The sequence below is a fragment of the Colletotrichum jinshuiense genome, chromosome 8 (assembly GCF_051148585.1).
Source record: "Colletotrichum jinshuiense chromosome 8, complete sequence".
Classification (NCBI taxonomy): domain Eukaryota; kingdom Fungi; phylum Ascomycota; class Sordariomycetes; order Glomerellales; family Glomerellaceae; genus Colletotrichum; species Colletotrichum jinshuiense.
In genome coordinates, this window is record NC_139315.1 from 3,735,098 (window position 1) to 3,756,158 (window position 21,061).

The window sequence follows — 21,061 nt, forward strand, 5'->3', positions numbered from 1 at the left end:
ATCAGCAGCGCTAGGGGGTAATAACCACCGATAGCAATCGGCTTACCACAACTGGTTCCTGCAGGAATACAACCTTGTACACGCATATTCCCAATCTTGCCGAAGGATCGGCTGTAACCGTTCAATCCTGACAATAGAGGCAGGTAGTAATGATATCATCCTTGCGGATAGCTCTTACCTTAAACCCGAATGGCTATACCACGTTCACTCTTATGTCTCCTCAAGGTTAGCACGCTTTTGCTGTTCATAAAGTATTGGTTATCCAATCTTATAATGCAAACCTCATCCTCAGTCTTAGCGTCACACATGAGTGCGTGGCCGCTGAATGTAATTCCCGTGGGGGGGGGACGGACACAACGTACAGGATGTCTCTTTTGTCACATATGCTATGAAAATAGTCAAACTGCTCTTCGCGTAACAGGCAAGGCAGACCATCATGTTTTTGTATATAAATATCTAACGTGTGAAGTTGAAGCACGGATAAACAACTCAGAGAGACACCGAAGGCATTCGTGTACTAAAAAAAGCAGGTTCATAGGGAGGTTGCGCGGAAGTTATGCAGGCAGATAAATGCTCGGTCTCGTTTAACCAACGGAATCTTACGATAAGAGAGCTTAGGGAGATTCATAAGTTAGACAAAGGTGCTTTATAGTAAATATGAATCACTTTATAGCCCTTTGTATCGAATAGAAGTCTGCTCAGCTTCTCAATTAATATACTGTAGGCCGCTTCACGTCGCACTTTCGCGGTCTGTCTTAAAGTCTTTTCAATATATTGTTCCTCTGCTTCGTCGATAAAAAATGACAGGGTAAGAAAGACAGACGTAGATTGGGGCTTTAGTTTTAGAGCAAACAGACTTTTCTAGCTGGTCGACTATTGTTGTCTTGAATACTAGTAAAGTATGATGACTAGACGGGAAGGAAGTCTGTCTAGTAAGGAGTGCCTTTAAGGGGAGAACAATAGCCCAAGTGGGCAGAATAGCAAAAAGAATAGCACAATGAAATAAGCTACAATAAAGAAATGGGTGGGTAGTTTGACCGAGGATCGTAGATGGTTACAAGTGAGTGTGTGTGTTTTTGTGTGGGTATTTGTTCCGACCCTCTTGAAGACCGGCGGAGAGCCCAGCATCATTAGGACGTTGGCACGGTCGTGTTCGTGCCATTATCCAGTTCCAGCCGTCGTGGCGGAGAGTCCAAAAGTGCAGCTGATGAGCGGCAAAGGCCCTCGGAGGCAGACCAGTCGCTATCGATACAGAGAGACACTAACCGACCCAACACCTGGCACGGGTAGTACTGGTCGCCGCCATCCTGTCCAAGGTACAGCATATAGTGTCGGTTATTGGTCTTGCTGGAGACGTAGTCGACGGTTGACAGCCCGTTGCCCCAGGCAGCGATCTTGTTGCCGTTGCCGCAGGCGAACTCGCCCTTGGCCAAGTCCGTCAAACAGCCCGGCGCGCTGATAGTTAGACATTTGATCGACCAGGAGCACACGGCCACACCGTCTTCATACACGTCTAGCGTCACCTCGCTGTCGATCGGGTGCATAGTGATATGTACAAAGGCTTGCACGCATGACACGTTCTGGATGCTTGCGCAAGTACCCTTCTGGCAAATGACATACGAGGTGCAGCCTCCCGTCTCGTGCCCGCCGCAGCCTACCGGCACGGACTGTCGCACGCCGAGAAGCTGAGAACGCGCAACCACGCCGGTGCTGTTGTTGATGCTCACGTCGTCTGCTGCCACCGCTGCAGCCATGTCTAGAGCAATACTGCCGCTGCCGTCAGTGCTGACTTCCTGTGCTGGCTTCGGCTCCTTTTGCTCATGCTGTTGCTGCACCTGCTGACGTCGGAAGCGGCCAATGGCAGTCGGCTGGGCCAATGCAGCCGCAGGCTGTGTCGGAACCGAAGTTTGTCGCGCTTCTATAGCCGCTGGCGCTGCGGTCTGTGCCGGTTGTTTGGCACACAGCGCGGCTGTCGTAGTGCGGAGGCAGACAGGAAAGTCGGGCGGGCATACGGGCGTCCCGACTACCGGCCACGCTGGGCAGGGCGGCGGCGTGGGCATGCAGATCTTGTCGGTGACACACACGCTCCGGCCGCCGCTGCCGTTGCAAACGGTGGTTGATGTGTAGCTCGCGCAGCCCGGTCCGCTGTAGGGCCCATCCTCATCAGGGGGCAGCGTTGGCATAGTCGCCGTCGCGCACGCGGTGCTGGTGACACACACGGAATGCCCGCCGCTGCCGTTGCAGATCGTCGTTGGTGTGTAAGAGGCGCACGTCGACTCTGGAGGTATCGTTGGCATCGGCTCCGTCGTGACCGGGGGTCGCGAAGTGATGGGCGGCCGTGTCGTGGGCCTGTGCGCCGGATCTTCCGGGTCCCAACGGTCCGGCGGGAAACCCGTCGGTGATGGCACGCAGTAGTAGCCTGTGCACAGCGTACCGCAACCCGGGGATCCGGGAACACATGTCGGTGATGCCGGGCCAGGCGAGTACGTAATTGGGTCGCCGATAGCTCCCGGGCCGGGGCCGTTGCTGCCAGTGTCGCCTGATCCAGGGCGCAAGACGCACACGCCGCCGGCGCGGGCAACTATCTTCCTCCCGGCCGTGTCGGGTGTTCCAGGCTGCATGCACCCGGCGCCGAAGGGCTCTAAGTTGCTGAGGCTGCCATCGGGGCAGCTGGGGTGTGCGTCTGGGTTCACGAGACAGTCCTTCTTATTGTGCATGCCGGTCCAGATGAAGGGCACTTGAGGGAGATCCCACCGGTCTTCCTCGTACGCGTCTTCATCGAAGGTTACCTGCGAGGCATCGAGGTTAGGGGGCAGATTTTGCTCTTCAATTGCGCGTTGCATGTAGAGCAGAAGCTTCTTCACGTTAGCGGGCTTCTTGAGCTCATCTCCCCACCCGTTCTTAATGTCTGGAAGACCGCGCCAGTAGGCCACAAGGCCCGCAATCAAAGGACCAGCTGTGTTTGATTTGAGTTAGCGAATGCTTATTCCCCTAGACAGCAAAAAGAAAGAGAAATTCCGGGGGAGGGGACGACCTACCAAATGAGTTACCGACTGATCCCCAACCTATGGAAGTATCGTCCTCGGCCGTAAACAATTGGTACGCCGGAGCCATGACCAGCCAGTCGGCGTACGGAGTATGCGCTCCGAGTCGTCCCATGGCATCCACACCACCAACCACGATAAGGCTATCAATCCTTCTTCGGGCCTCAGTTGAAGGGTCGCCGAAACGGAGCGGCAGGCCGCTTAAGTCGTTGCCTAGGTCCCTGTAATTGTTGTGGGCGGCGGCGACTATGACGACGTCCAAGTCCTCTAGTTTCTTGAAAATTTCATCTATTGCAGCGTCCCAGGTCAGATTATAGTCAAAGGAAGATACATCCATATTAATTGAGGGTTTGAAGCAAGGGAGAGAGGACGGTAAGGGAGGGGTGTGAGAGGGTGGACGCTTACATAGCCTTGTCAACATAGTCTGCTTGATCACCAATCTGTGTATATACTCGACGAACCCGTACGAGGTGGTGACGACGATTTTACCTTGCTGGCTGGGATCAGCAGCATACAGCCTCTTGACCTCATTGTAAACGCGTAGCCACTTTTCCAGGTGGCGCTCCCAGATCATGTTGTTGGGGTCTTCCGGCAAGTAGCTGCGGTCCCTGACGACGATGATCTGCGCCTGCTTGGCCAGGCCGAGCTCCCAGCCCGTAACCTTGCTCGCAACTGCTGTACCGTGCTCTAAGTTGACTTGGCCGTTAAATTTGTCATCACCCCAGTCAAACTCGGGCAGCTTGCGAATCCCCGGCCGTGACAGGGGTAGGTTGGAGTCACCATTCAAGAAGTGGTCCTCATTGAACTCGGAGTTTTGATCCCATATGTCGTCCTCGAGCACGAAGATGGTCTGGCCCTTGCCGAACGACATATCTGCGTCGTAATACATCCGGTGACCGCCATTTCCCATGTTTGTCTCCCAGTCCGAGTCCCAATACTCGCCGGGGCCCACGGATATTTGCGAGATCTCCCAATGCTCTCTGGGGCCAACCTCGACGACATCTGCCCTGCGTTGTCTCCTGGTCCTGGCGAAGTCGTCATCCGAGTCGTCGTCCGAGCCGTCGCCGTCCGAATCGCCATCGCCAGGTGAGTTGGCCTTCTGATTGTTGTCGTAGACACCGTAGGCATCAGCGACTTCAACCCTCATCGCCCTCAAGTCGGCGATGTGGCAAGTCTTCATGTTTGGCACAAAGAACAGAACAGTCCAGTCACCACCACCGTCGGCGGCCCCGTTGGCCTTGACTTCCTTATAGTCACCGTAGTTAGGACGATTGGGCATATCCGGATCGTTCTCGTTGTTGGTAAGAAACCCCCTGATAGTTGCGATTGCCTCGGGGTCATCCGGGAACCGCACCCAGATCATGGCGTGATCACGCCCGGCTGGGGGCGGTTGCTCTGCTCTCCTTGCAAGCCTTCCGGCCGCCCGCCTAGTGGTGTTGGTCTTGCTTTCGGGGACGATGGAAGCAGGAGCAGCGGAAGAAGAGGGAGAAACAGAAGCGGCATCGGAGGCAGATGTAGCAGCAGCAGCAACGCTGGTGGTCAGGGGCAGTGTCGGGAATGCGGAGACGGGCGGTGCAGTTCGGAGCGCTGGAATGGCGCCGCACTCGCTGCCGCGGGTGCTGGTGGTGTCGTAGTCGCCGTCCACGACGATGCAGCCCCTGATGGTGTCGCACGTGGTGGTCGCTGAAGAGGTGATTGTACTGGTTGTGCCATCCCTAACCGTTGTCGAGATGAAGGTCGACGTGCTGCACAACTCGGCCTCTTGCGTTTCGCAGTTGGTAGGCTGATTAGGCGGAATCGTGGGTTTCCCATCCTTGCCGATTCTATATAGGGCCGTTAGCAGGAGAGAAGGGAAAAGGCCGCTGTGTAAAGAGCCACCGGAGAGAGATGGGAAATGAATAGAGATGCAACAAGAAGACCGGGATAAGTCCTTACGTGATCGGTGGCCAAGGGCCTGGCAGTGTGCCCTTGATGGTGACTCCCGATGGCCACTTGATCGGAGGCGGGCCGATGATAACGACCGGACCAGGAAAGTTCCAGCGCCAGCCCCCAATTTTGACACGGCCCCAGTCAATGCAGATCTACAGGTTTTGTCAGTTTCAGGGAATGAGGGCATAGGATTTGAACTTAGAAATCACTTACAAAGAAGAACCACAACCGGCAGGTTGACTGGTCATCGTCGTCGTCATCGTCATCTTCTTCAACCCACTCGAGCTCGTAGCCCGGAGGGAACTCAGTCATAGTTGGGATAGGCTCCGATGTGCCGGTCCAGCGCGTGCAACCTAACTGGAAGTCTACAGTAGTCGGCTCGTCGATTTCAACAGTCGCAGTGACCGGGCAGTTCCAGTCTAGTGTCGTACCTCCCTGAGCCTCATCGCAGCCGTTCAGTGTGATCATGGCATCGTATTCCGGTACATAATGCGTGTTTGGCGGGCACGTGAAGTACACATTGGGCGCTGTATATGTCGAGTCTGGGAATGTTACGGTGAGCTGCGGGCCGGTCGTTATCGGCCGTCTCGTCGTGGGCCTGCCAGTTCCGCCACTGGTCCTTGTGCTCCCGCCCGTCGGGCCAGGCCCAGTCTGGTTCACGTCGCCTCCACCCGGCCAGTTGATAATCTGCGGCCAAGGCGGGAGTGTGATATTGCGGGTTGTTACAACGCCGTCCGGTTTGGTGACCGGCACGCCCGTCGGCGGGAAGGTCACCCTTGGAGTGACCCAAAAGGGGGCCCCTGGGATCTCGCCGCGCGTGACGTTGTGGTTGGACACAGGTACGACATCCGTGACGATAGAACCAATAGTGATGGTCACAGTTGTTGTGGTCACCACGAATGTGCCCCCCTGAGATGCACCAACTTCGAGTTCCGTTGTGTACGGGTCCACTGTGATGGTCGTCTGGCTTGGCAGGGTCGTCGGCGGCATGACAAAAATACAAGGCGGCGACGCGCACTGCGCTGTGTGTGTGGTGTATACTTCGGGGCCAATGTAGATGACCTCGCCACCGGGCTCACCGTCTTCGGGGAACCAGAAGCTGATCTCGCTGGTGTAGCCCTGTTGGTTACCGTCGGACAATTGGATACTGCTATCGTCGGTGTTGCCCGTGCCGATCTCCTCAACGGCTTTTGAGAAGATGTTGAAGATTGACACATCCTTTGAGCCGCGAACCTCCATCGCCTTCTGTTGGCAGTCTTCGGGTACGAGACACGCCTGCCCGTAGTTATTGAACCATGAGTACAGGCCCGCGCTATGCAGCATCACGCCCTCGGAGTCGAGGATGCGCAGCCCCCACGCCATCTCGCATGTCTCCTTGGTGCAGTCGCTCCAGTCCGGGTCACCAGGGAGCACTCCCAATGCCTTCTCCATAGGCGACGGCGACACAGGCTTAGGCTGGAAGTAAGGGGACTCGGTCTGGATGTGGCCGAGGTAGACGTTTTTGGCGCCAAGCATCTCGTACTGGTAGAAGATGACATGCTCGCTGCCGGAGCCATAGATCCAAACAGGGCCCTGCGACTCAACCAACACGCCGCGCGCGCCAAACAGCGCTATTTGCGATTTAGATGAGTCGAGCTCCCAGTACAAGCTCATATCGTTGTCATGATCGGCGACCCAGGCCCAGAAGTTCTCGAAGTAGCCACTCGCCTGCTTGGTTACGTGTAGGAGCAGCGACACGCAGATACACACATCCTTCTCGCTGAACTTTGGGCACGTCGCCACGTCCAGGTCTGTGCCGATGCCACCGCCCACGCGGATGTGCGAATCCCACAGGCCCGCAGCACCCTGCGAGCTTTCGTGTACGTTCCACTCCATCATGATGGCGCCGGCTGTTGCCCCCTTCACCGTGAACAACATATCAACGATCTCCATAGTGCCTACGTCACCCTCTTCACCGACGCGTACAACAACCTTGGGGTTCTCCATGTCGGCGAAGTAACTACCAGTAGCCTGGATTTGCGACCAGCCGGACCCTTGAATCTTGGACCCCGTGGGGAATGTCACGGTGCCTTGAACCGAGTAGATGCCGGCGGGGAAGTAGGCGACCTGCCCGGCAGCAGCAGCCTGCTGAAGGAAAGCGTTGATAGCAGCCGTGTTGTCGCCCGTGCCGTCATTGCTGCAGCCGTTTTGCGTGGCGACAAGGAAGGCAGAGGCCGGCAGGTCCTCATACTGCGGCCTCAGGCGCGTGAAGAGCTTCCCAGACCCGTCAAGTAAGGGCGCAGGTTTGGTGGGCCGATTCTCGACGTGTCCGGTTACGCGTTCGCCATTGCCGCCGATGTAGCGGCGGCCATGGGCCCAGAGTGCAACAGTGGTGGTGCCACCTTCGAGCAAGGTCTCGCCGCCCTCAACAATAACGATGGCGCCGACATTGTTGAAAGCCGTGTTATCTATGACTATATTGGGCGGAGCGGTAGCATGGTTGTTGGTAAGGATGCCGATGGGCACGTTGCTGACGGTGGAGTCGATGATAGACACCGAACCGATGCCCTGGCCATCGATACCGCCACGGCCACTGATGTTGAAGGCGATACTGCCGCCCTCGATGTCGATCTTGTGCCAGTTGAAACCCCAATCCCACACCATCTGCACGGCTGTGATGCAGTTACGGAATTTCAGGGAAGTGGCCGTGTACTGCTGGGACCCAACGCGCCAGCCGATGGCACCACCCTCGAACTCGAGGTCCGACACGAAGCCGCCGGACCCGTTCTCGGTGAAGATGCCGACGTGTGTAGGTGGCGCGCCCGAGGAGCCTCCCGTAGGCATACGGAACAGCAGGTTCTGCAAGCTGCAGGCCTGACTGACCTGCCAGTGGATGCCCGTGGGCACCAGCTTTTGGTCATGCTCGTCGGTGGCGGCCGGCATGTCGGTGAGGTCAAAAACAAAGTTACGGATCTGCCGGAAGAACTGGTTCTGGTTGATGTACCAGTTGACACCTGTGCCGTCGGGTTGCGCCTGGTTGGGCACGTACGGGTCTACGTCCATGAGCGCGATGCCCGTGAACTCGTCGCAGCCCTTGATGATGGGCCGGTCGTGCGGGTCGCCAACGAACTGCGTCAGGTAGTATTGAATGATGGGCGTGCAGACCTTGTACGTTCCGGGTGGGAAGTAAATGAGAGCGCCCAGAACGAATGTGTTTCCACACTCCTCGCCGCACCGATCACCGTCGACTATCGCTGCATTAATGGCTTCTTCGGTGTTGGTTGCTCCCGTGTTGTCAGCACCGTAGTCCAAAACGTTTCTGTAGAAAACATATCCATCTCCAGCATGAGGGGCCTATATTTGAAGAACCGTCAGTATTGAGCAATTATCTAGATCACTGATGTCCTCCTTGCTTCGCTCTCTCTCCAACATCATCATTCATTGTAAACATAATAGTGGGACTAGGCTCAAAGGAAACTCCGAACATGCATCCCTAAGCCACCGTGTCTACCCCATGATTCCGATCATGACTAGGCATAAAAAAAAAGGAATACAAAATAGTACACACCTTTCCAAGTGGACCCAACTCGGGTAGCCAGAAACTGCCACCCTGGCGGCTCTTCAATGTGCTATTAGTGTGCACTGGCGGGCCGCCAGTGGTAGAATTAGGGAGAAGGCCAGCAGCCTTCTTCTCAGCGAGCTTCTTCATGTACCCTTCGAAGCTGCCAGACTCCCGCCAGACAGGGCCATTGTATGTACCTGCAAAATTTGTTAGCTTTCTGGTGCTGCATGCGAATACCCCAGGTAGAGTAAGAGAGCAAGAAAACTGGCAAACAAGCATAGCATTGCACTTGCGCTGTGAGAAACCTACCCTTGATGGGTGCAACACCTCGCTTATTGCCCGTGTTATCAACCATGTAGTCAGGGGACTCGGGGGGTGCTTGCTGGAACTCCGAGGGAAAGGACGCGATCCGCGCCGGGGCTTTGAGCCTTTCCCATTTTTCGCTGGCATGGACGACGGAGACGCTGATGCTGCCAAGCAACACCACCAGAAAGACAATCAACCTCCGTATGGACGCCATCGTAGGATCTGGGAGTTTTCCACAGAGGCTACGAGGGCAGACGTTAGGGTGCAAAAGAGTGAAGCACACGGACTATGAGGCATTGAAGATAAGAGCCTCCGTAATCACCAGAGACGGATGTAGTGTGTATTATATACTATAAGAACTTGTCCATTCTTGTGTCAAGCCAGCCTATAAGAATATGGACACCTCTTACTTCTTACACATACCATGTCTTTCTTCTTGCCCCCCTGAAGGGATGTACAGGCGTCGTGATAAGTTTCTCTGTCTTTATGCGCGCCAACTAATTCTAAATTGCCGCTCGGCGACTTGCTTCCTAACAGTGGGGAGCCCTAAAACCGAGAGGAAGGATTGTACTTTCATAAGGAAGCGTCACATGAAGTGAATTGTGTGAATGCGGTTAGAAATTAGTTTAGTTCGGAAGTCGCCCGAAGGAACGCCGGCTTCAACGGCCGCCAAGAATGTACAGCTGATGCCTATTGTGCAGGGGGTAGGGGTTGTTTTCCTACCGGTAAACTCGGCCGGATCGGCGGCGAATCTAGAGCCTTAGGTCCATAGTATTCGGACTGCATGAGGCTTCTGAAAAGAGGCCACCCAAAACCGCTTTGGTATACAAGTTGCAAGGATGTCCAGGTTCCAGTCTTAGATATCACCAAATGTCGCCAGCCTTACGACTATGACTTATTTGCATCCATGAAGTGGAGACTCATAATTGGCCAGAGTTCCGTTAAGGGAAGCAGCGCAATAGGCAGAATCCTTCTATATCCACAGAGTAATGTCACCGTCAGCGTCGCAACGTTATGAAGCGGGTCACTTTGAATGTATCCACAGGTCAAAATATACTCGAGCGATTCGAAGTAGATTAGGTTGTCTACGTTACTATAACCTTGTCGTGCTGACAGTAAGCCTCAGCGGCACAGCCCGCTCATGACCCGATTAGGCAGGTGTTCGCCCTTCCTTACGACGGCAATACAAAGGATCCAGACGAATAGATGCCTCGTCTCGGCATGGAACTTCCAACAGTGCCGGTAACTAACTATGAATGCATCCGTTCCTGCTTGTGAGTGGTCCGGTCCATTCTCCGGTACCTGCATGCTGCATGTTCCTTGAGTTTGTAGCCCAATCAGGCAGGTGTACTGAGTTACTGTAAGACAGACGAAAGAACCCAGTGGATAAGTGGCTCTCTTGGTATTCACAACTCCAACGGATGGTGCTGGCGACAACTGATATATCCACTTCTCACGCGATGCAACCGGTCCTTCCTACAGTGCCAAGATCAGTATTGATATCGTCAGACTGATCCTTTGAAGTTGATGGCCTGGTAAGTGACTCAATCTTTTCTGCTGCCTGGTCAACTCGATCTAACCTCTGAACTTGCAGTGAACGATATAAAAGATCATAAAGACGGTAGTAAATCTCTCGATGTCGGCTTTCTGCTTTAGGTTCCGTGTCCTTAATTGTTCCATTCATACTCAGTCTCGACAATACTTCAGACCTCAATAACTCTACAAATCAAGATGCGGCCCTCTCAAGTACTCGGAGCCTTCGCCATGGCCGGCAGTGTATCCGCCGCCGCTCTCGAGGCCCGACGTCTTTGTAAGTGATTTCTGCGTGCACGTCTCCCATCAAACACCAGTAGCAATGGGACTGAACTAACCAAATCCCCTTGACCAGGCGTATTCCCGGAGCCAGAGAGGCAGATCTGCTACTCAGAGCCGGGTGCGACGCCTCAGGACCTGGATCTGCGCGAGGTCAACTTCGTAGCCCAGTACCTTCGGGCCTACGAGGAGCAGATTCTTGCGCAAGGCGGGTCTCCATTCTGGAAGATGACGCTGCCCGACGCAGATAACTGCGGCGAGTGGCAGGTCACGACCAAAGGGCGGACTTGGGTCATGGCCAAGCTCGTGGGCGACGAGCCGGCCGCTGTGCTGTTCTCCGACATTGCCAACACCATCGACGGCCTCACGCTGGACGACCCGTCCGAGGCGCTACTGAACTGTAGCACCGCTGGTGGTCAGATGGGCACCATTGTCGACGAGACCAACCCCTTCTACCAGACCCAGATGTTCGAGGGCTTCACCAACAAGGGGATCGTTATCAAGCTCGTCAAGAGCCCCATGTAAACTTGTCCGCAGTGTCCGGAGGGATAGGATAAACGTCGGATCGTGCGGAAGCTGACAAACCTATCGTCTACCAATCACACCAACTTGACGGCTGTCCCCAATAGGGTCTTTATAGGGGTGCTTTCAGGGCAAAAAAATTCTATTTCGTGCCTCACATGCCTCCTCGTAGAGCAATGTCGAACCACTCTTAGTATAAAAAAAAAACCTCCCAGACTCAGTAACGCTACAGAGATTGGCTGCAAAACCAAAGATAAACAGATTGGATTTATTCATCAATACCGCTACCTAGCTATTTTAATTCCGATGCATCTGTAGAGGCCCTCTCAAGACAATTTAACTGCTTTTCGTCTTTGGGCGGTTAAAAGAGTTTTTCCTCGCTGAGGATGAATAGGTGGCTGCCCATGTTTTCCATCAAAAAATAAATGAAGAAACTAAATCAATGTATTCTTCATGGGAGCAGCACATAGTTACATTCATCTCGAGGCGAGATTTTCTTACAGTTGCTCTATACTCGAAACTATCAGTTGCTGAGCCGGGCAAAACCGTTATTTGAACTTGCCTGTCATTGGTTTAGTGTGGATTGAACTTCAATCCCAGCTATACAATCGATCGCTATTCTAGCTGCGACATACAAGGAGTAATAGTGGATGTTCCCCTAATATTATCGCTCAAGGGCTCTTGAATGCACTTGTAATTGGCGAATAGAATGACATTCTTGAGCCACAAAGGCAAAAGGAACCTAACCTCAAGGTTCTTGTGGCCGACCTCATTGGATACCTAAACACAGGACATGAAACTGATGATTTTCATCTCTGACTCAGCCTTACGCGGAACAATTATGACTAGAACTATATTTGACACAGGCCCTCAGCAATTGTTTCTGCCTAATTTTGAAGCACCTTGTTGGTCAAAAGGCTAAACATTTTTGACCACAGTCCGGCCTGGGTTCACATGGATATTATCCATTGTTCGTTTCACCAGGAACAGTCTTTTGCAAATTGCCCATGCCTACCACAGGCGCTGTCGCAACTCATCTACACTCGACGCTTACTTCTTCTCCCGTTCAGCCTTGAGTTTCTGATCTTCCTCCTCAGTTTTGGGGACCTTCACAAACGCCGGCACGGTAACAGCGTTGAGCTTCCGCAGGGCCTGAAGGAGTTAGCGACGTTCAGCGCTGAAGCGGAGCTGCCTACCCAGAAGGGCCACCATAGCGAAACTCGGCAGAAAACAGCAACGCCTGCCTGCCCGAGCAGCCAGACGCCCGTCTTCGCCGCGCTCAAAACAGATACGTTGAACTCTGTACGTACCTGGGAAAAGGCCCCGTCGGGGAGGTTGTTGTTCCACTTGTCGCTGACCTTCGTGATCTTTCCGTCATCGCCGACCTGGATCTGCACAACACTTTCCATGACCTGCTCTGTCTTCACACCTTTGACGGTATAGCTGTTCTTCAGATTCAACTCAATTGGGTTGCCAGCTGAAGTGACTGTATGCGACTGTATCTTAATGGGGTCGAATAGGGCCGGAAGCCCGTACCACTGAGCGGCAAACTTGTCAAAGCCCTCAGCAACGGTGATATTGTCCTGGAAGGTAGCCGTCCTCGACCACAGTGAGAGATGCTTCAATGTCGGGTTTCCCTCAAAAAGCTGCGTGCGTGCTGTCAGTTCGGGGCCCAATGCGGGGACAGGCAGGGATGATCCATACATCGAGCACGCTGCCCACCAAGACCTTCTGCTGCTGCGACAGCGAGATGCCGGATTTCTGGACAATGTCGGTGTTTTTGATTCCGATGGACTCGAAAGACGGCGCATTCGCATCAGCGGAGGCCTGCACCTTGGCCGTTTCGGATGGTGTGCCCGAAGCCATGTTTCTCTGAGTTTGCTTTGCGAACGACTTGGTTTTCGGATGGGTAGCAATTTGCTTTGCAATGTGGCGGGCGGATGAGTGCATGAGTACCACGATGGATTTTGGATTAAAGAAGAATGAAGAACAGAATGAGGTAACATATAAATGTCCTGGTATTAAGCAAACACACTCACAGACCTTGAGCATATTTGTCTCATCAGAGGTCTGACGTGCTGCATAGTGATGATGAAGACTGACGTCATGACTCGGTGTTGGAGAGGCGTGGTCCGCGACCTCCTTCCCCTATGCCCATTTTAGACGATGCGTCGGCTATATTTTGCAATTCGGCTTTACTCTGCATACAGCCTAGGGCCCAATACCGACCGCCAGCCTCCGCTCGCCATTCCGTCCCTTCCGTGTGTTTGGGTCTCGTAGCACCGAGCCGTATACTGGCCCCGGACCCACTGCAACCGGATCGAGCCTGCTCCTATCCCGCTCGCCCGCCGCATCATCCGGACAGACTCTGCAGTCATAAATTGTTCATTTTTCATCGAAATACTACACAGAGATAATGTTACGTTAGCTTTGTTAAGCCGTTACGCCTAAGTAAATCACATTCACTGCAATGCTAGGACAATTTCATGTGCAACCTCTGTTTATTAGCGCCAACTGCGCAGCCACTGCTATATACTATATTCATCTCCCCAAAACTTGTATATTTAAAATTTGCGTACAGAGAAGTGAACACGGGTATCCAAATCCTCTCAATCCATCATTAAGCGTAATGCGCCGTCATATGCGAGGATATCGAAGAAGGCAGGCCCCAGCTCCTGTGTCATCGTGTATCGTCACAGGGTAGGAGCGCCCATGATATTACTCCTTTAGTGGAAGGCACCGGAGCCGTGGCAGCGGGTCAGAGGGATCGACCTCTGGCGCTTGGCGCAGACGGTGATGGCACCGGCAACCCAGGTGACGCCCTCGTAAGCACCGTTCTCGTAGGAGTCGGCCATCCAAGTACCGGTCTGCCTCAGGCTGCCGATGCAGCCCTGGAAGGTGCGGCCGTAGCGGCGGTTCTTCCAGGGAGTAGAGATGACAACACCGGTCCAGCCATCCTCGATGGTGCCGCGGATCTGGTACCCCTGCTGGGTGGTCCAGGTGCGGGAGAAGTCGACGCCGAGGCTGCCGCCAAGACGGTCCTTGACGACCCCGAGGTCAATGCCGGCGCTCACGGTGACGGAGTTGGAGACGGAGTAAGACTTGGAGACAGTGATGTCGATGCCCTTGCCGAAGCCGATGACGACAGGAGACATCTGAACGTCCCAGTCGACGAAACGCTGAACAGTGTCCGTGGTGAGGGAGAAGGTGTGGGCGCAGTCGCGCTTCTCGAGTCCATCGGTGGTCTCGTTGAAGGGGATCTCGGAGAGGGCGTCGCCGGCCTTGATCCAGTCCAGATCGACCTCGGGGGCCTCAGGGAGGTAGCCCTTGGCCTCAACGAGCTTGTTCCAGGCTTCCTCTTGAATGATCTCAGCTGGAAGGTTTGGGGTCAGTGCATGTCCGATTTCGTGGCGGGATGTCTTCGTTTTCAGACTACTCACCTCGGTTGTCGCCGAAGAGGAGAATTTCGCCAGGCTGGAGCTTGCGATCGGGGGTCCATTTGGTGAGGTTCAGGTCGCGCTCAGTGAGGCGGGGAGCGGCGCTGACGACCGTAGCCAAGAGAAGGCTGATGAGGCTTGCGGAGACCATGTTAGGCAGAAAAGACCGAATGTGTGGATTGGTATGAGACGAGAAAGACTGTGGGATGATGAGAAGTGAAGACTATTTTGCCAAGTTGTGGAAAACCGCTTCGACTTTATACACATAATCGAAGCCATCGTGGTGCATTGTACTGACAACTACAACTTGTGACTCGGGTCACTTTGTCCCTTGTGTTTCCGTGCGATTGCGGCAACGTTCATCCGAAAGTTGGGGAGTTGAATGCATGTTCCTGCTTTGGGAGACTAGATGAACCCTGCGAGTCATGGTTGAAGCTCGAATTAAATTGGGGAGCCCACCTCGTATCATTGGGACAAGATTTCTATGGGATCCTTGCCCGCCTCAAACTCGACCTGTGTATCCATTTCTCCGTCGGACTGAGTAATGATCAGCTAAACGCCGTCGGAATCACACACCGAGCAACGGAATGCCCCGGATCGAGCTCCATGTTTGAGAAGCTAGTCTCTTGATCGAGCATATAATCATTTTGTTGCGCGACTCAGCTACCATCACGGGGCGGGCTGAATGAGCTATAGTCAAGCCCCTTCAGCGTGCTAACATAGAAATCACTCTATTTTGCTTCAAACGACTGCTGACATCGAAAGATGTGAGCTCGTAGCAACGAGTAATGCACTCGATAGTACGGTGTCCAATAAATTGCGCATTTCTGGATGAGGCAAAACGTCGAGATACGAAGAGATAACGCGGTGACTAGCTCGAAAGCAATCCGAATATTCATCCATCTTTGAGTCAAAGGGTGAACAACATCTTACTTATATTTGACTTTCCCTCACGATGCTTTGAGTCCACCCACAAATCAATATCCTACTTCACATCTTCCTCGTTACCTCTTTCATCCAAGAGTTCATCTCATCTTTCCATCTTCAAATTCAAAATGCAGATCTCTACCCTCTTCACCCTCGCGGCCTTGACCGCTGTGTTAGTCTCACCGAGAACTCTTTGCGATTCGCTCTACTGATGATTCGCCCATAGTTCGGTCGCCAAGCTTCACAGCCAGGCTGTCTGCGTCACTGGCAGAACCGAGTCGCCCGTCGGCGGCACCCCCTGGAGTGTCAGCTACACCTGGTCCAAGAACTACGAAATTCTCCCCGACGCCACCAAGTGCGCCTGCAACTACTACAAGGCCCGCAACACTGGCAACAAGCAGTGGGACAAGTGCCCCGACTGCACCTTCGTGCGTGACATGGCCCTTTCTCATCTCCCATTTGAGAATTTTGACTGATTCACATAATTCAGGACGGATTGGCTTGCAACTCCAACGGCTGGCACATCGGTGGTGATGAGGTAAGTTGCCCGAGTCTTCAAGACATCCGTGGGAGAGCGGCATGCTAACTTAGGCCTCCTCTAGATGAACTACTACTGCAGCAAGAAGTGCGGAGCCCAGGGATCGGAAGCCAACTAATTTGGCCTGGATGATTTTGGATGGCCTCGGACGAACATGGAGATACCAAATGTTACATTCATGGATGCTCATATTTAATACTATGAAGTAGGGTCAAGGCTCGCTTCCAACGCAAATACCATTATATTCTATACTTTAAACCAGTCACTTCCATGAATCGTCCAATGTTGATTTTACAACTTTCGTTAATGCTCGTGCCCTAAAGTCCGATAGAGAATTCGTGCTGGTTCGTGAGCGGCATTGCAATACTCACGGCCGCACAGGCCACACCTTACTCCACGAGTTGGAAATTATACTTTGGTTCCCGCGGGGCACAGAAAGGCAAAATGACGTGCGAAACTTCTCTATGGGATGGGAAAACCATATTTCTATCCGCAGTCTTAATTTCACTTCGTCAATTCTTCAGGTCGCATTCGCCGTCGCTGGCTTCTTCTCTCAACAATAATCGCCAACGGGAATACGCATACATCGTGCCTTGTCGTCAATTTTTACCTGTTGCCCCCCTCCGGGGACCCGACTTTGCCGATACAACCCAAGGTTGCAGCTGGGTCCCGCTCCCCACACTTGATGACATTGCATTTCCCGGCTCCGAGTTGACCTTGTCTCCATCCATCCTTAATCCTTATGTCATATGCGCAAACAAACAGCCTCAATCCGGCATTCAGCTTTTTGTTAGAGTGATGGCGTATCTAGCGAGAAGGTGATGTTCTTATCTTTCTTATTTTTTTTTACTCTCTGTCGATTTTGCTTGTAATCTTTCAGGGATGATTCGGCCGGATAGTTTGCACTAGCTGAGCATCCCCGTTCGGGGTAAAGTACCATTACCGGGGCACGCGCGGGATCCGGCAAATAGACTTTCAGCAGATGAACAGTCTCGACAATTGATTGGCTCGTTGGAGTGCAGAGAGTCTTTCAGCTTCAGCCTCCAGTATTTCTGACAGGGCTGACCGTTGTAACGACGGGTTCCATGCTCGTACATGGATCTGCTCGATGCTATACTCGCATTCGCATTCTAATAGACAGAGTTCAACAACGTCCAATCAACAGAAAATTATGTACTGAGGCATGTGTATCTGGTTCTGGTCGATGTGCCTCTACATGGCATGACTCGGCCACATGTGGATCTGTGACTGACGGGCGTGTAAAATTCGGCACGAAGGGAGCATGCATAAAACGACATGGCAAACAGATTTCTAGTACTGAGATAAGCTTAACATGCCAAGTTCTGATGGAGAGATTAGAAGCTTGTGTCGGCCCGGAAAAGCCGAAATGGTCAGTTTACACTTTAGTTAGGTTTGATGAGTGACCATGAGCTATGGAGGTTTCAGATTAAGGTCGATAGAAACCGTGATAAGACGGAGAAACGGTTTGCCTAGGGGCCGTCTTGCTCTGCCAACCAACTTCTTCCATATGTGGCGACATGGCTTGGCGGTCCAATCAACGGGAGCATCCTTGGCGGAAACTAGGTATTTGAGAAGAATTTATGGGCCAGTGCCGACTCGGCGCATGGTGCGCTAAATGCGTGGGGGCGCTTCAATGAGCACAGAGCATACCACATATCTCTCCCATGTCGCTATCTCGCCCACTCTGCCTTTTTGGTTTCAGTGTTGACCAAACTGGCGCTGTAAGCTAGACAAATTCAGTGTAATTTCAAGCTGTCATTGAGGAATCAGCCTTTAATGTCGCGCGCCCTGTTAACGCAGCTGTTGGGCAAAGCGCAGCCCCCTGTCAGATTGCTGTGGCTTTGGTTCAAGAAATGCGACAAGGATACATCGAGTTATCTCTGTGCTTAGGCATGCACAGTATCTTCCAGCTGGTGATAGTCATCACTCAAGTGGGGCAGGCGTCTATGCTGCCCGATTTGGCGGTTACTATACACTTGCCCATCAAAGCTTGGTATTAGTCGCAAAGCTTGGTATTAGTCGGGCCACATAGCCCACATATATCTCTCTGCCCCGTCTGTTCCAGACTTCCAGGACTTGCGTCTGATGATTTAAAATTGATCAGCGTAATGTTACAGGCGGGGGGCTGCTCTGTGGATGGTCAGGGAACCTCCGTATCTTGACTCCATTACCACGACCTTTGACAATGAGTCTAGACCGAATCAATGAGCGGGATCCCGAATCTAGTCAACCACGCTCAGTGTCACCTTCTACTCTTGATGGAAAACTTCGAGGGTCAAAGACCGAATCTCCGGAGAGACAAGAATCAGCCTCGGAGGATCAAAGAGCCGATAAGCTATGGCTCTCTCTTACATTTGGTCTATGAGTCAGTCTCGGAGTCCAGCCCGCAGTGCAGATACGCTGCTCAGAAGTTCTAGACCGAATTCTCTACTTCGTACTAGCAATGGTGGGGCTAGTCTCGGCGCTCGGGTTACAATACTGGCGGTATTATATGGAAGGTATCCTGCCTTAAGCACAGGGCTTGTGCAGCTATTAGCGTCCAACTTCTTCAGTGGCCGAGTCGGTGAGCGCTTGCTTGCTTGTCATGAAAGTGCACAAGAACCTGTTCCCCTGAGCCCCAGGCTAAATTCTGCCCAAGACACTATCACCCAAAGTGCCCTCTGCTCTCAAGGATCTTCCACAAGATAAACTGGCCTCAATCTCAACGTGCTCAAGCATAGTTACGCATATCATTGTGTAACCCTGGCCACATACCAGCGCATCAACTAGTGTCCCTGGGATCAGGTTCCAGCACCTTATCTAGTATCAAGCAAAGAGCCTGTCCTTCACCGCGGTTGATCAAACAAATCGGCACCATGGGCAGATAAAGTTGGAAAGGACAATGAATATTATTGCCTGTTCTAATCTTGCGCGCCATCCTGATTCAATGGTTTTGGCAAGGATCCTTCAATTTTATTTTTCGTCACAAGTACAGTCTGCTGTTTTGCATGCACAGTATGTGCTGCTCCAGCGGCCTGAGTTCAACGCGCCTGTGCTGAAAGTTGCCCGACCAGGTTCCGGCGTCTGCGGGCCCTCACGGCCAGTATCGTGGTGATTGTACGTCAATGCCGCCAAAAGGGTCGATAACACGCCGCCACGTGCCGGTCAGAGATTTTTACCACACTCTCCACTCAGTCAAAGATTTCCCTCAAGCTATGAACAACAACTGAGACCCTTTGGGATTCAATGCAGGATTGATCCGGGTCGGCCATGACTCGGAAGAGATTCTAGATGGACTACGGAGACGGAGTAGCCCGTTGTGTTTTCGGAAGAGGGATCGGGTCGGCCCCGTGCTTTGCGAGAGCTCGTGCCACACTGGGCGGCGCCGTAATCAAAGGCGGGTATTAATCAAGAAAGAAAGTCGGTTGAACTCGGGTTGTTGGTTGGGCAAAAACGTGAGAGAATTAGCCGCTGCTTTACGAGGACGAAAAGATACAGAATTGAGGACATATGGATGCGCGTGTGTATTTTCATCCTAGGGATTAGCTAGGGGTTACTCCGTGGATTCATCAGAAATCGGGGCCCAATTTGCAGGTACCCACGCCTCTTGACAAATACGAACTTTTCCCCCAATGGCTTTGCTTTTTTTATTCCCAGGCCTCCGCAGCTTTCTTCCTTGAGCCCAAGGTTGTCATTACCCAGCTGCCAAATCCTTTGGGTGCACTAAATCGCAATGGCGAGTGCATCAGCGACCCAAACAACCGTCATGGTCCCGAGCGAAGCAATTACAACGCAACGGCCACCCTCAGTCTCGGTAGATAAGATGCCAAATGCATGCTGGAGTAAGTGTCGGTCAACACATCGCCTGATGTGCATGAATCGGCTGGTTCCCGAAGAAGAATCCTGGTAGTTATAAGTCATAGATAAAATGTGACAAAGAAACAGAAAAAAGGGCAGGAAAGAAAATGAGCATAAAAGAAGGTCGCGTGTAGGACTCGATGAAAGCATTGACTTGAATCATGCCGCTTCGCGTATGCTGGCTGTCTTGAGGACAGCGCGTACATCCTAAGACATCTTCGGAGGAGCCACTCTGGAGAGTGCATACAACTCTGCTGTTCTTGACCAGTTGCATACTAACCGGGCGTGTCGGTTAACAGCAAAACCATCCAACAGCATCTGATAATGCCTCTCACTGCCCTATCACAGCCCCCCTGAAGAGCACCGCTTAGCCTGAATAAGCAATCACTTATCTCAAAAAGCTCTCACGTGGCCAATGTCGCTTGCCTCTGCGGCGCAGCAAACTTCAACTTGGAGATACCCCAAATCTGCCTCCCCCGAACTCCGCGTTGGATTGGTGGCAAATATCACTTGGTAGTAACTGTGAGCACAAACACTGTCCGGAAGTGACGTATCATCTTGTTGGAGTTATTGCCTTGGCCACCTACAGCCACTTGACGAAGGCTGCCAAGCTGCAGTCTCCTGCTTTCAGGTTAAGCGCTTACTGCCACATAGAATTGGGCAAAGATTAAATAGAAGGCCGAACAAGCTTGACTGGGTTGCCTGCCAGGCTCTTGCATCTCAACATTTAAAATTCATCAAAACATTCCTGACCTTCAAAACACACAATATCAAACACCATCGCAATGGGTTTCGTAAGTGCTCCTTGCTTCGCACTGTTGCCAATCTCCTAACAGCTGTTAGCTTCGGAGAGTAGGCGACAAAGCCGATAAGTTCGCGATGCATGTCGTCACCGCTACTGGTACGTGCTTAACAAACCTCCTCCTCTGAATTTGTTTGTCCCAAAATGCAGGTGACTGACATTTTTTCAGCTATCGGCCGTGCTTCCCACAGCGGCACAGTCGACGGCGTCACCACAGAAGGAATTCCGCTCCCATCCAAGGGTCAGCGCGAACCGCCTCCACGTGTATCGAAGATGACATGGAAGGAAACACTTGAGGCAGAGAAGGCTGCCAAGGAGAAGGAGGCTTCCCTCATCAGCTAGAAT

General features: G+C 52.8%; 6 protein-coding genes across 6 annotated transcripts; 3 read left to right on the forward strand and 3 right to left on the reverse strand.

Moving 5' to 3' along the window:
- Positions 1-1,130: 1,130 nt before the first annotated feature.
- Positions 1,131-9,034, reverse strand: EsH8_VIII_000990 (uncharacterized protein; the record flags this gene model as incomplete). Its single annotated transcript, XM_083270032.1, has 7 exons — positions 1,131-2,956; positions 3,039-3,332; positions 3,450-4,867; positions 4,980-5,125; positions 5,187-8,306; positions 8,521-8,711; positions 8,824-9,034. 7 exons carry the CDS (start codon positions 9,032-9,034, stop codon positions 1,131-1,133), a joined length of 7,206 nt encoding a protein of 2,401 aa, XP_083129800.1.
- A 1,517-nt stretch (positions 9,035-10,551) lies between these two features.
- On the forward strand, positions 10,552-11,157 carry EsH8_VIII_000991 (uncharacterized protein; the record flags this gene model as incomplete). The annotated part of the gene is made up of 2 exons (XM_083270033.1): positions 10,552-10,630; positions 10,709-11,157. The coding sequence occupies 2 exons, from the start codon at positions 10,552-10,554 to the stop codon at positions 11,155-11,157; spliced, it is 528 nt and encodes a 175-aa protein (XP_083129801.1).
- A 1,047-nt stretch (positions 11,158-12,204) lies between these two features.
- Positions 12,205-13,020, reverse strand: EsH8_VIII_000992 (uncharacterized protein; the record flags this gene model as incomplete). Its single annotated transcript, XM_083270034.1, has 3 exons — positions 12,205-12,306; positions 12,351-12,800; positions 12,859-13,020. 3 exons carry the CDS (start codon positions 13,018-13,020, stop codon positions 12,205-12,207), a joined length of 714 nt encoding a protein of 237 aa, XP_083129802.1.
- Positions 13,021-13,880: 860 nt separating this feature from the next.
- Positions 13,881-14,742, reverse strand: EsH8_VIII_000993 (uncharacterized protein; the record flags this gene model as incomplete). The annotated part of the gene is made up of 2 exons (XM_083270035.1): positions 13,881-14,527; positions 14,595-14,742. The coding sequence occupies 2 exons, from the start codon at positions 14,740-14,742 to the stop codon at positions 13,881-13,883; spliced, it is 795 nt and encodes a 264-aa protein (XP_083129803.1).
- Positions 14,743-15,646: 904 nt separating this feature from the next.
- On the forward strand, positions 15,647-16,174 carry EsH8_VIII_000994 (uncharacterized protein; the record flags this gene model as incomplete). The annotated part of the gene is made up of 4 exons (XM_083270036.1): positions 15,647-15,690; positions 15,745-15,946; positions 16,009-16,056; positions 16,121-16,174. The coding sequence occupies 4 exons, from the start codon at positions 15,647-15,649 to the stop codon at positions 16,172-16,174; spliced, it is 348 nt and encodes a 115-aa protein (XP_083129804.1).
- Positions 16,175-20,699: 4,525 nt separating this feature from the next.
- EsH8_VIII_000995 (uncharacterized protein) lies at positions 20,700-21,058 on the forward strand (the record flags this gene model as incomplete). Its single annotated transcript, XM_083270037.1, has 3 exons — positions 20,700-20,708; positions 20,758-20,815; positions 20,886-21,058. The coding sequence occupies 3 exons, from the start codon at positions 20,700-20,702 to the stop codon at positions 21,056-21,058; spliced, it is 240 nt and encodes a 79-aa protein (XP_083129805.1).
- Positions 21,059-21,061: the final 3 nt, after the last annotated feature.